Raw genomic sequence first — 12,877 nt, 5'->3', positions numbered from 1 at the left:
ATGTTCATTCTCAGAGTTGCTGAAACGTGGCTGGACAGGGCCTGTGCCACCTGCTTCACATGCCCTGCCTTGAGCAGGGACACTTACTAGAGGATTTCCAGAGGTCCCTGCCAGCCTCAGTTGTTCTCCATTTCTCTTCAGCTCTAGCCCAGGGAAGTTTAGTTGAGGCAGCTCCTCATGTCCCTGAAACACTTACCCAGATCTCCACATTAAATCTGTTGAGCCACACCGAGGAATGAAATTCTGCATTGTGTGTATTTAAGTGAACTGTTACAAAACTTGACAGTTCTGTCCTTTCCTTCAGCCAGGGCTTCAGTATGTCCTGATCCTAGTAAAGTCTTCAGGCTTATGGCTCATTTTTTTCATTCTTAATTTAATTGGACATTTTATTCATCATTCTTTGCCTTTTAACAGAATTAAGATGAAGCAGTACAAATAAAATTCACATCCATAAATAAGAGAGCAAATAACTTTAGTTCTGTCCTGTAATGACCACTCAGGAACAATAAAAATGATTAATGTATTCGTGCTAATATTGCTGGTGAAACTGGATTTTAGTAACCAGTTTGTTCATTGTTCTTTTATTGCACCATTTAGAGTGACCTTAGTGTCATTTGTGTGCATTTCATAGAATCCCAGAATGGTTTGGGTTGGAAGGGACCTTAAAGCTCATTCAGTCCCACGCCCTTCCCATCGGCAGGGACACCTTCCACTATCCAAGGTTGTTCCAAGCCCTGTCCAACCTGGCCTTGGACACTTCCAGGGATGGGGCAGCCATACCCAATGTTTCTGTAGGTTTGAGGTGTCACTGAGGGGTAAAATGGAAGAAAATGTTTTGTCTCTATCTGCTCCATTGCTGCTGCTGTGGGAACTGTGCCCCCCCAAATTGTGCCCAGCGCTCGTTTGTGAGCACTTTTTGGCCAACTTTGGGTAGACCTGCTGGTTGAGAAAGAGCTGAACGTTGTGTGGTGCCACAGACTGGCAGAGACAGGAGTAGAGCAGCTGTGAGTTGGGTTGTGCTGAGGAGTGTGGTGTGGACACAAGACCCACTGGTTGCCTTGGAGACACAGACTGTCCATCTCTGTCTTCTCACAGACTTACAAGAACTCCAACACTTTTATAAAATTTCCTGCCCTCAGTGACCTGTGCAGGCACTTATGTAAACATCTGCACAACACTTGCACCACAGAGTCATGGAATCACTAAGGCTGGAAAAGACCTCCAAGATCCAGTCTATCCTACAGCCCTTCAGATATTAATTCCCACCTTTGGTGTTAGCTGCAAGTTTTTCTAGTTAGTCTTCCTTAAAGGATGCTGAACTTAATGAGTTACAATTACTCATGCTGTGGTTAAACTCAGGAACCTGAGTTTGGGCTGAGTGTTGTTTGTCTTGGTAGTGAACAAGACATGATGAAAGATAAGCTGCTTCCACAGTGCTCAGTCTGCATAAATTAAAGTTGTGGTCTCTGCTCCGTGGAGGTTGAATACTTAACCTGATATTTTGATTACACTTCATCTCATTCCATCATAATCCTTGTAAATCCAGGATTAAGCCTTTAGTATCTAATTTGTAATTATTAATTTCCTACAGATATTGCTTCAACCCTTTGTTTAATGTTCTGTTAATCCTTTGGAGTTCCTGTGGTATCTGTGGCTCCCATCAGGAACTGGTCTTAGTGCCATGTCCCCCTGGAGTGCTGGGCTGGCTGCTAATTCTGGGCCAGGGGCTCTCTGCTTCCATCCAGAGGGAGTGATGCCACAGCACGTGGTGTGTCTGGAGGAGAGAGAAAATATCTGGGGCAGGGGTTTCTTTGGAGCATAAGATTTGTTTACCTACAAATCTCACAAACAGGAGATCTTCAGGTCCTGAACTCTGATGACATGGAGGGGTTTGGCTCTGAGGTGTGAGAGGCTGCCCAGAGCCCCTGTAAGTCCTGTGGTTTTACAGCTTACCAGGGCTTTATACTAGAAGAGTGTTCTTTCCATCTCAAATATTCCAAGTTCAGCTGGTTTTGCTTTCAGACTTGCTCAGAGTCAGAGCCAGTTCCCAGTTACTGTAATGGGCTTAACTCTACTGGTATCAGGCCATGAGCTCAGTCATGAATGCCTGAAGGGGAGTAATGTCTGATAGTTCTTTCATCCAAGAGGAAATGTGAGAAGACTCCTGAGTGTTTAACCTGTAATTGGCATTATTGCTCAGAGAGCTCCTGCACTCTGTTTGGTTTCACTCCAGTGAAATTGTTTAAATTTTCCATTTTTAGGTCAGTTTGTAATTTGGATGCGAGCTGTCTGTGTTGAGAATACCATGGAAGGAACCATTTCACCCAGAGTAGGATTTCATCAAGGTTCTGGAAGAATGTGGGCCTGAAACCCCACTTGCTGCTCTTCTCTATACTGTTTGATTGAACACCCTCATTTATTGCAGGCTTAGGGGTTGTACCACTGAATTCTCAACACAATTTGTGTTGGTCACAGCAGATCATTTCCATCTGTATCAGGGTAGGGCAGGAAAAAGTTGCTTGTCAGAGGGACAGTGTCAGTGTAGCTGAACTGCCAAACTTACGTGTGTAACTCATAGGCTGATACTAAAAATAATGTTCCTGCTTATTGACATTGTGGGGTGGCTCCACCCATGATGCTGTATATAACTGTCCTCAGAGTGCAGTGAGAAGAATTCAGCTAAAACAGCCTGAAACTGTGCCAGGGGGTTGGGATGGATCTCAGGGAAAGGTTCTTCCCCCAGAGGGTGGTGGGCACTGACCAGGCTCCCCAGGGCAGAGGGCACGGCCCCAAGGCTGCCAGAGCTCCAGGAGGGTTTGGACAATGGGACAGGGTGGGATTGTTGGGGTTGTCTGTGCAGGGCCAGGAGTTGGACTGATGATCCTTGTGGGTCCCTTCCCACTCAGGAGTTTATGTGATTCTATGAAAAGGATTTATTGGACTTTCAGAGACCTAAAAAGAAATGGTTTTCATTCAGGAATGTATTTCTGAGATTTTCCTCCAGTGTGTTAGTTTCAGGGTCTCTTAAACATAGCAGTCTGTCTGTCTTATGGCAGAAGAGGAAAATGTCATTCATATAAGTAAGAAACTTATAAAGTGAGAAAGAATTGCAATTAAAAATCCAATGTGGTGATACTTAATGCCACAAGATTTTGGAGTTTTAAGTTGGCATCACTTGAAAGAGCCATCCATTGATAACACTGACCACAGACTCTTAGGAAGGGTTGAAAAAGCAAGGTGGAGGACACAGTATAAAAGTGATCACAAGAGAAATGAGAGTAAGTGTGATAAGACTGAGATTGTTCAAATTACAATATTAATGGAATTTTAAAAACACTTTCTCTGAAACATCTTGGATCTCTTTGGGTCTTAGTGTTTGCCCAAGTTGGATAGTCTTTTAAATATCCTTAATAAGTATAATTTCCTAAAGAGCATCTTAAATTGCTGTGGTCATAAAAATCTTTCCTGGTAGGACAGAATTTGTGTGTCAGCTGCTCCAGGCCTGGCTCATCCAGGCAGTTACCCCAAGCCGAGTGAGAGGTCTGGGGATCCTCTTATGCAGAGTGAGCACAGAGATGTGTCAGATGAGTTGAGGTGCATTTTCTAGGGTTGTTTTTTTTGAAATTACTTTTCAGGTCTTTTGGGGGACTTTTTTTTGGTTTACCATGTTTTTCTTGTTGGTTTTTTTAATAAACCTGTAATGTTTTTGTGAGTCAAAGCAGGAAGAGAGGAAAATCTCTTTGAAAATGAGTGTGTCCAACGAGCAGAGGTACTTGCTATTTTCAGTTATTTTTTTCTGTGACATGCCTTTAGGTCTGTTGTTTTCTTGCATTTAACACCAGCTGCTCCTGTGCAAGTGACTGCAGTCCTTGGTGTGGTGTTCCCTGGGCTTGGGGGCAGGCAGGGTCAGAGCTGCATGGGATGCTGGAACCAACGTCAGGCAGTTCTGAGCTCTGGTGTGCTGCTCCCTGTACATGTGAGCAGGGCCCAGGACTGGTGATCTGTTGAGATGAAACTTGCCAGGTAATAAGTTAAATCCATCCTACCAGATCATTACTCACATGAAGAAGCTGCAGAGCTGAAGGTGTCTGTCAGACCAAGTAAGTGTATCAAAAACATGCAAACACAGGAACATTTTTCTCCAAAGCCAAAATAAACATCAGGTATGTCACCAAGTCATCAGATCACACGGGTTAGTGCGCCTCATTCACCTTCTGATGCTTCTCCCTGCTCTTTCAGTGTTACTGTAGTGCAAGGATTCCCAAACTTGGGTTTGCTTGGGGCTGGCCCTCAGTGGGTCTGTGGGCTCAGGTGTGTTCTCACTGTGCCCCAAACCTCAGGCTCAGGGAGCCCCTGGACAGCGAGGGAGGGGTGGAGTGACCTCTGCTCTGGGCAGATGGTCATTGAGTGGTTCTCATGTGTGAATGTACAGCCTGAGTTGGAGCTGGTTCCCTGTGTGTGTGTCCTGCCACCCCTCCACTCGCTCCCGACACATGTCCTTGAGCCCTCCCTCCTCGACGGAGGCAGCAGCAGCTCCTTGGTGCAGGGCAGGAAAGAGTCACTGGGGACCATTTGGCACTTCACTGCCCAGACATCCCTTCCCTGTTTCCTCCAGGTCAGCAGAGAATCAGGATCTGCCCCCGCCATGCTCTGGGCAGAGAGCAGCTCGTGTACCACTTTTAAGGGGTTTGCATATCATCAGTGGTACAACTCAGTTTGGGAACCCCTGGTATAGTATCATTATATTTCTATGTGACCTCACATTTTTAAATAATAAATAAGCACAAGAGTTCAAAGTGAGTTTTGACCTTTATGTTCACATGTCCTGTACAACCCTAGTATTGCACTAAAATATTCAGAAGCTTTGAATTTCTAGGGTGGAGGCCAGAAATAAAAGAAGGGGGAATTAGAAATGTGGGTTATAGGAAAAAGAAAATATAAAGCAAGACATGAAAAGGAGAGGCTTTTCCTTTTTTGGTAATGCATAAATCCTGAGGCAGGTTCAGGAAGAGTGAATAAAGGTGATTTTAAAAATCTAGTTCAGTAAAGTTGTATCTAAGTTTTCTTGGTACAGAGTTGGTGTAAAATTAATAAAACCATCCATGCATACTGAAATGGTAAAACTGTGCACTGAGCCTGCTGGTGTTGGGAGTGTTTGCCTGTACCTGCTGCCTTTGAGTGGAGAGGGAATAGGTTTTGTTCTGTCCCACAAACCAAGGAATTAATACATTCCAAAAACCAAGCACACCCATTCCCTGGCCCAGCAAGCCCAACGAAACCGTTTGACTTTGGAATTCCCAACATGCTATTTTAGAGGCAAGAAAAGGAGAATGGGTCAAAAAAACCTCCTTGAGAGAAATAACTGGGAGATGCCCCAGGGTGCCTGGGGGCTCTGGGGTGGGGCTGCCCCTGCCTCAAGCAGTTCTGCACACTCTGAGCAGCCTGGCTGAGTTCAGAGATCCATCCAGATCCCCTGGGAGGGTGATCATGTAACCTTGCCTTGCCCTTTGTAAGGATAGATCCCTGTTGATAAAGCAGTTGGAATTCTTAACTCTTTTTTTCCCTGGCAGCTGTTAATTTGATTGTCAATTTGAATGGGGAAACATTTATCTCGCGGTTTTGATGTCCATGTAGAAAATATTCATTCTCAGTTGCTTCCCATTCAAGTTAATTTGCTTAATTGAATTGAACTTTTACATGAAATATTGTGCTTTTTATTTGCTAGGTTCTCTCCTATGGGTGTAGATCACATGAGTGGGCTTTCTGGTGTAAATGTTCCAGGAAACGCATCTTCTGGCTGGTGTATCTTCATCTACAACCTTGGTCAAGATGCTGATGAGGGAATCCTCTGGCAGATGTTTGGCCCCTTTGGTGCGGTTACCAATGTGAAAGTTATTCGAGATTTCAACACCAACAAGTGCAAAGGTTTTGGTTTTGTGACCATGACAAACTATGAAGAAGCTGCAATGGCCATAGCAAGTCTTAATGGCTACCGCCTGGGGGACAAAATCTTACAGGTTTCCTTCAAAACCAACAAGTCCCACAAATAACTTGCTCGTGCTTTTTGTATGGAATAGATAATGGAGTGACAGAAGTTGAAACATTTTTGTTAGTGTTAAACTCATTTTGCGCCAATTTTCACAAGTGTTTGTCTTAGTCTAAATGAGAAGTGAAAAGGTTTTATATTCTGGGATGCAACTGACATGTTCAAATGTTTGAAATCCCACAATGTTAGACCAATTTTAAGTTCCTTTAAGTTATTTCATTTAAAACATGTTAAAAATCCCCAGAAATCTTGAGTAGATTGCATTAACTAGACCCTCGGGATGGTGGTAAAATTGAAGCATGCTTTCACTTATGAGACTAACATTTGTTTCATTGAATGTTGTCTGCAAAAACTGGAATTTTCTGAAAAATATCAGGCTGAATTAATTAATTTTCTTGGGGTTTATGTTGTTGTTTTTCCTCCCCATCCCCATGTCCTTTCTTTTCCCCCTCAGTTTCCGTAGTATGGAAGAAAAGTTGAGAAATACTAATGTTTTAGTTGACAGCAAATTGTTTGAGCAATTAATATTCATAACTGTGTGTCTAGCTGAGGGTCAGGCTTTTAAAGTCAAGGTCTTGTAAGTAGTAGCATGCCAGCCTAACTTTTAACACCATTGGGGAGGTAAGTTGCACACGAGCAGTGGCCGAGCTGTCCAACTCCCAGGTTGTACAAACGTGACTTCTAAAGCCCACTTTGAGAGGAATGGACCAAAGAGTTTCAAAGAAACTCCAGGACGATTTCAGAGTCAAAATGAAACTCCAAAAAAGCAAGTGTGAATATATGTTGCTACTTTATCAGACTGAATCTCTTCTGTCCAAATACTTAATGCATGGTGCACTACTTACTGGTACATTATAATGCAGCAAGATACTTACTCATTTTCCAAGATCATTGTAGTTGGAATTCCTTTGGCAGTTCTATTTTGTTAAGAAAAAACAGTTATAAACATTTGAGCATTGTATTTCTCGCATCCCTTCTAATGAGTGCTAGATTTTTCTATTTTAATAGGATTTTGTTTTGACAACTAGCTTTACTTATTGAACACTCAGCAGAAAAGTACTTACGACTTGCAAGTTAGATATTAACCAAAACCCCCGTTGATTTGTAGATTTAAAGATTAATCCCCCAGGTTTTATGCAGACTGCCTTGAAACTTTGAGTTGTTCTGTTTCTGTTAATTTTCTTTTGCTTTTTTGTGTTTTTTGTTTGTTTTTACTTTTGCATTTAAGAACATTAAATTTGATTTTGTTTTGCTCAAATTTTGTTTTGTTTTTTATTTTCTATTCTTTTTTTGCTAAGTATTTCACAAAGTGTCCAGCTTTCAGAGTGTTGTTTAAAGAACCGTAGCTCCTCTTTAAAAAGAGAATTTTAATTTACTGCTTTGACAGATGAGTAGAAGAAATAGAGTTGTGAAACGAGCACTACAATAAATCTGTCACATAGAAATGATGTGCCACAGACTGCTGTGACCCTCAGGTGTTCCTGGGTAGGAAACTTGGAAGGGCTGACCATGCCAGGTGCAGGTGTGTGAGGTGCTGTGCATGACTAGAGGCTTGGCCACTTCCAGCTCTGGTGTTCATGTAGGGAGAGCAGACGTGAAATTGGGGTCCATGGCAGATTCATGCAGTGTCTCCTTGTTTTGCCTGAACCTCTACCAGCCCCAGAGTTTATTCCCAAATTCCAGAGGCCATTCCATGCCACCTGCTGTCTGGGTCCATTCCCAACTGCCCTTGCCTTGTGATTGCTGTTGTTCCTGCTCTCCCAGCAGTGGGATCTGCAGTTCTGCACAGCCCGACGGCTCCCACAGCCTCTGCAGTGGCTGTGGAGGCTGAGCTGCTGCTGCCCAGCTCCAGTGGGGACCTGTGGGAGCTGCTGGTGCTTCTGGAGCTGCCCCAGACACACCTCAACCCTGCAGATAGGCCTTGACCCAGCGAGCAGCCTCCTGCTTGGTTTGAGTTTGTGTGCAGAGAATGCAGGTGGGATTTTTCCTGTTAAAACATCCAGCCTTGCCTCTCCTGCTGGTCTGTTTGTTCTCCATCTCTTGAGAAGCTCAGTGGGCTGTGAAATGGTTACTGTGACACAGAACCAGCCCCCTCCTGCCCCACAGAGCGTGCTCGTGGCTGGCTGTTCCAGAGGTTCCCACCAGTTCATTGTCATCATTTATCATGTCAATGAATATTTCTTTTCTGTGTATGAGGAGGGGTTGAGAAGCATTCAGGGGCTTCTCCCAAGTTAAAGCTGTGTAGTGCAGCGAAGTTCTCTTGCTGTCTCCTGTCACTACTGAGCCCTGCACTGTCCTGTTCCACAGGAGTGCCTGCTGTCGTTCCTAGTTCCTGTCATTCTTTCTTGCCTTTTTTCACTTAAAATAAATTTTCAAACTAAATGGGAGTTGCTGTTTATCACAGTATTTAGCTGTGTGTTCAAACTTAATGACCCCTAAACATGACTGTATCAGTTCTAGTTCTGAGCACTGCTGTGGGCTCGCCAGCTGCCACTCAAAAAAACCCTTCTCTTGGATGCTTTGTGTCAGTACTGTCTGCTCCTTTTTCCACTGCTTCCCGATTTTCCATCTGTCATTCTTTGCTAAATAAGAAGGAAATGCAGGATATGGTTTTGTACCACTACTGCAACAATCTCTTTTAGGAAAGGTCTGTTCCCAGCTTCCTTTGATAATTGCTCTGAAAATAATTGCTCCAGGTAATTAGTATGAGCAAAGCACTGCTGCTTGAGTCAGGAAGAGGATAAAATCCTGCTAAACTATTCAGAGCTGATACCAGAAGTAGTCTATGATCTGCACTGCTCTGCCAATAAATCCTTGGCATAAACAGCTGAAGTCAGGAAAAAATGGTGTATATATTCTTCATGGTTTTGGTCCTAAAGAGCAACCCATGCATCTCACTAGTAAAGACCAAAAGGAGAAACTTCTAGAGGTGGAAACTAAATTGTAACAAGACATCTGCCAGCAGTTTTTCTGCCCAAAAGGTAGGAGCAACTGGTTCCTCACCACGCCATCCAGCAGACCCTGCTTTGAAGCTCTCACTTGAACAAACCTATTTCATGAGAGGTTTTGGCCTCTTAATTGTCAAGGAATGTAGGAAAACTGTGTGTGTGTATTCTGCTTTTTCATCCGTTAATTTGACAGAATCCAGGTGTTTCTGCCAGGTTACACTTTATCTCAGTCAGTGCTTGCAGGATCTTTGTAGGACCAAAGGGCTGTCTCAAAGCAGAGGTCTCTCATTCCTCATGACATACAATGTCTCAGGTAGGGAATTTTGGAAAGTCTTTAGTGCTGGATTAGGATGTGATGGTCAGATTTTAAAGAACTGGATTTATTGGTCTGTACTGGAGATTTTCTACAAGAACAGCTGTGATGGGAATGTTTTAGGGCCCTTTAAAGCAGGTTTAGGAGCCTCTTGGGACAGCCCTGGGTGCAGCTTCTGAAGGTTCAGGTGTAATTCCTGATGAAAACACATTGGGCCCTGCTGCTGTCACAGGATCTTGTGCAGAGATGTCAAACATTTGCCACCCAGCTGCTCACATGAATGGAATTCACCCTGTGCAGAATGCTGACCACGAGCCTCATCACAGCCTGAACCTCCTGTTAACCATTAGCAGACAGGGAAATTCCACATAAATACGGAAAAGGAATCTGATGTTGCTGAATGTGTTTGGTATGAGCTGGCAGAGGCAAGTGCAGTCCTTCAGGTGAGGGGGTGGCAACACCTGAAATCCAAACACGAGCAGAATCAGAGCAGCTCAGTGTGTTCAGTTCTCAGTGAGTCCCTGTTAGGTTGTGTCTGTGCTCTGAAGTGTTGCATTTGTCCTTCAGGCTGCATCATCATGAAGTTTGGTTTACTTGAGCTGCTGCGCTCTCTGTCAGAGGGAGGGACTGGCCAGTGCAGTTGCTGTCACCTCCTGAGCCAGCTGTGCCAGTCCCTGGTCCTGCTCTAGCTCTGGCTCTGGGAAGGGCTTGAGGATCCAGCTCTGAGGCTGGAGGGAGCAGTCACTGTCCCCACACAGCTTTTCCTTTGCTGGGATACGGTTTTTGTACATCTGTATCATGTGAGCATGGAAACCACTGAAAATCCAGAGATCCAGAAGTCACTGGAGCAGGATAAATCCTGACCACAGTGAGCACCAGTTGGTCAGTGTGGGGTCACTTACCTTGTCCAGGTGAGCAAAAGGTGCCCATATGGGGAGGACACCTATTTTTGTAGGGGGCTGAATGTTGTTGTAATGTTTTTTATATACAAAGCAGTTAAAAATCTTTAAAAAAAATTTGGCATAGCTCCATTTGTAGAAGGAATGTCTAGCAGTCAAAACTAAAATGATGATCTAATTGTAAAGGTGATCTACTATTTCAAGACTGAGTTTGGAAAATGAATAGTCCTTAAGGTCCTTAGACACTTGTTGCAATTTTATGTTGCTTTGATGTTCTGAGTAAGGTCAATAAAGTAGAAATTTGTCAAATATTTCAGGAGATATTTTTTCAGTGCACTCTAAATATTAATAATGCAAGTTACTTTTTGGATAGTTTATCATTACATATATACTTTAAAAAAAAACTTGGAGAATGTCCCTGTGTTTACTTTTTTAACACAATAAACAGGTCATATAATAAAATAAGCTGTTCATTCACAGTAGCTCCTCTGATAGCTCTGCCTGCAGAGCATTAGGGTGTTTGAGAGGTTTTAACATGGCTTTGTGAGCTGGTGAGAACCTGGTTCAGTCACATCACTCAAACACAGAGCAGTTTGTCTTCTGTCAGAAAGTCACTGTATTTTTGATTGCCATAATGAAGAAATTTTTCCTTTATAACTCTGTCAGTGAAGCACCTGATTGTTACATTTCTACTTTAGGCTCCTAAGAATAGCTTTAGAGGGAAGGGAGCAAATTCACCTTTAGAATAAGGAAACCCCAAGCCCCTTGAATTCCCTGAGTGGAGGTGCACTTTTGTTATGGTTTTTTTCCCCAGATGTGAATTTGTCACCTGAGGTACTTTAATCCCTGTTTGGAAGCAGGAGAGTCTCTCTGTGCCGTAAGCAAGTTCCTCTAATGTAGCCCTGCACTCCTCAAGGTTGGATACTCAGCACAATAGAATGGACAAATCCAGAGCTCAAGAGGCCAGTGGTTATTTTCTGTGGTTATTATTATGCCTTATTGGGTTTTTGCATATTAATATTAAAGAATAAAAATTAGGACTCCATGAAAAGGGTGCCAGTCCCTCTGTCTCTGTTGGGACGGCGGCGGGACCGAAAGTCGCCGGTAGTTTGAGTGTCCACTCGTAGGTTGGTCAGGCCCAGCATCGTTTTGGTGATTGCCTTCTGTAAGAGGTTCATGTAGTCAAACCAAACCAAACTCGAGTTGTTGCTTTCTCCTCCTGCATGAGTTAAAACCAGTCAAACCCTTTGTGGTCTCTCCAGCAAATCCACCCCCCATGAGTGGGTTTGACATTCAGCCCTGGGGGTTTGTTCTGGATCACACCTGGTCAAACATCAATAAAGGTTTAGAAATGTTTTTCTGTTGAGTGGAATTTTCAGCACTGAAATTCTTTTTTGTTGCTAATGATGGGAAATCAGTAAAGGTAGAACTGCCACCTGAAACCTTGGAAAATTACTTCTGTATTCACATTTTAGAATCTCAATATTCTCCTACTGTTGTTCCTTATTTTTAAACATTTTTGAGCAAGTTTTCAGTGGTATGGCTGAACTTTTTCACTTGGTCATTGAGAAGAAAATGACTTGAGACATTTGAAACATAAGTTGGGATAAACCTTTATTTGATGAGTAATTTGAATAATACTGTACTTATAGTCTTTTTATTGATTTCCTTTCCTTTAACTTATGTAATCTTTTGTTTATAAATTAATCTGTTTGTGGGACAGAAGGTTTTATCAATTGCTTTCCATACTGTACAGTATATGGTTACACATTTTGTATATTTAGTGTGTTTTTAAGTTATTGATTTGTTTTATATCAAATTATTTATTTTTCAGGTACCATTTTCATTTAAACTTTGTTTTTACATGGGTTTATTTTAAATAAAGTATGACACTGCTTTCCAAATGTCTAAAATGAAGTTGAATCCCATTGTGTTATTTTGAGATGACTTATGTAAATTAACTTATTTTAGAAATAACTGCAAATATGTACCAAATCCATACTTTGGTTGTGCTTCAATTCAAATGCTTGGAAATTCTCTGCAATGATTTTTGAGCAGTTTGAAAAAATGGAATTTTCATATTGAAACAGTTCAAAGATTTGTTGATGAAGCAGCAGCTTTGTAGAATCCTGTGGATGGAGTTATGAGCATTGTTTTCTATATGGATTTTCAAAATTAAATGAAACAACTCATAGATATTTTACTGGTGTTAAGACTTAAATGAAATTATCTGTTCATAGTACAAAGGAGTTTTGTACCTTTGCCTCATGTTCATGACTGGTTTTGTTGAGTACTTGTTTGGAACATACTTGGGATGTTTTTACGTGAGTCCTGATGGAGGGTGATGTACTTCAAAGTAGAATTAGGCTGTTACTTAATTGTTCATATTTTGTCTTTTTTTCCCTGCAGGAATTGGATTATTATTGTGCAGTTTGGAATTTGACATGTTTTCAGAAGAATCTGAACTGTTTTCAGGAATAGGCCAATCAAGGTTCCTCCACTAAAGATTTTGTAACTTGTGGCCTTGTTAGAAAGACGGTATTAAAAGAAGGTGCTTGGTTTCCTTTCTGTTTTTCAGGCAAAAGAGTTGTTCCCTTCATCTTTTGGTTGTCATCCCAATCTAAACCAACCCAAAAGCCCAGCTACACCATTAGTTGTGTAGTGAAACTTC

At 42.3% G+C, this 12,877-nt stretch overlaps 1 protein-coding gene across 2 annotated transcripts in view; it reads left to right on the top strand.

Annotated features, from left to right (window-relative positions):
- Positions 1 to 7,304, top strand: part of ELAVL1 (ELAV like RNA binding protein 1) — a 41,029-nt gene extending 33,725 nt beyond the window's left edge. The window contains exon 6 of one of the 2 annotated variants that reach the window (XM_071578305.1): positions 5,726 to 7,304. In XM_071578305.1, the coding sequence (XP_071434406.1) occupies positions 5,726 to 6,050 (325 nt within the window). In that variant the 3' untranslated portion in view covers positions 6,051 to 7,304. Of the gene's footprint in view, positions 1 to 4,615; positions 5,699 to 5,725 lie in introns of those variants that run through there. The other variant, XM_071578306.1, reaches the window with a different exon arrangement.
- Positions 7,305 to 12,877: the final 5,573 nt, after the last annotated feature.

This window comes from Pithys albifrons, chromosome 27 (assembly GCF_047495875.1).
Source record: "Pithys albifrons albifrons isolate INPA30051 chromosome 27, PitAlb_v1, whole genome shotgun sequence".
Taxonomy (NCBI): domain Eukaryota; kingdom Metazoa; phylum Chordata; class Aves; order Passeriformes; family Thamnophilidae; genus Pithys; species Pithys albifrons.
This window is presented reverse-complemented; position numbering and strand designations above follow the sequence as displayed.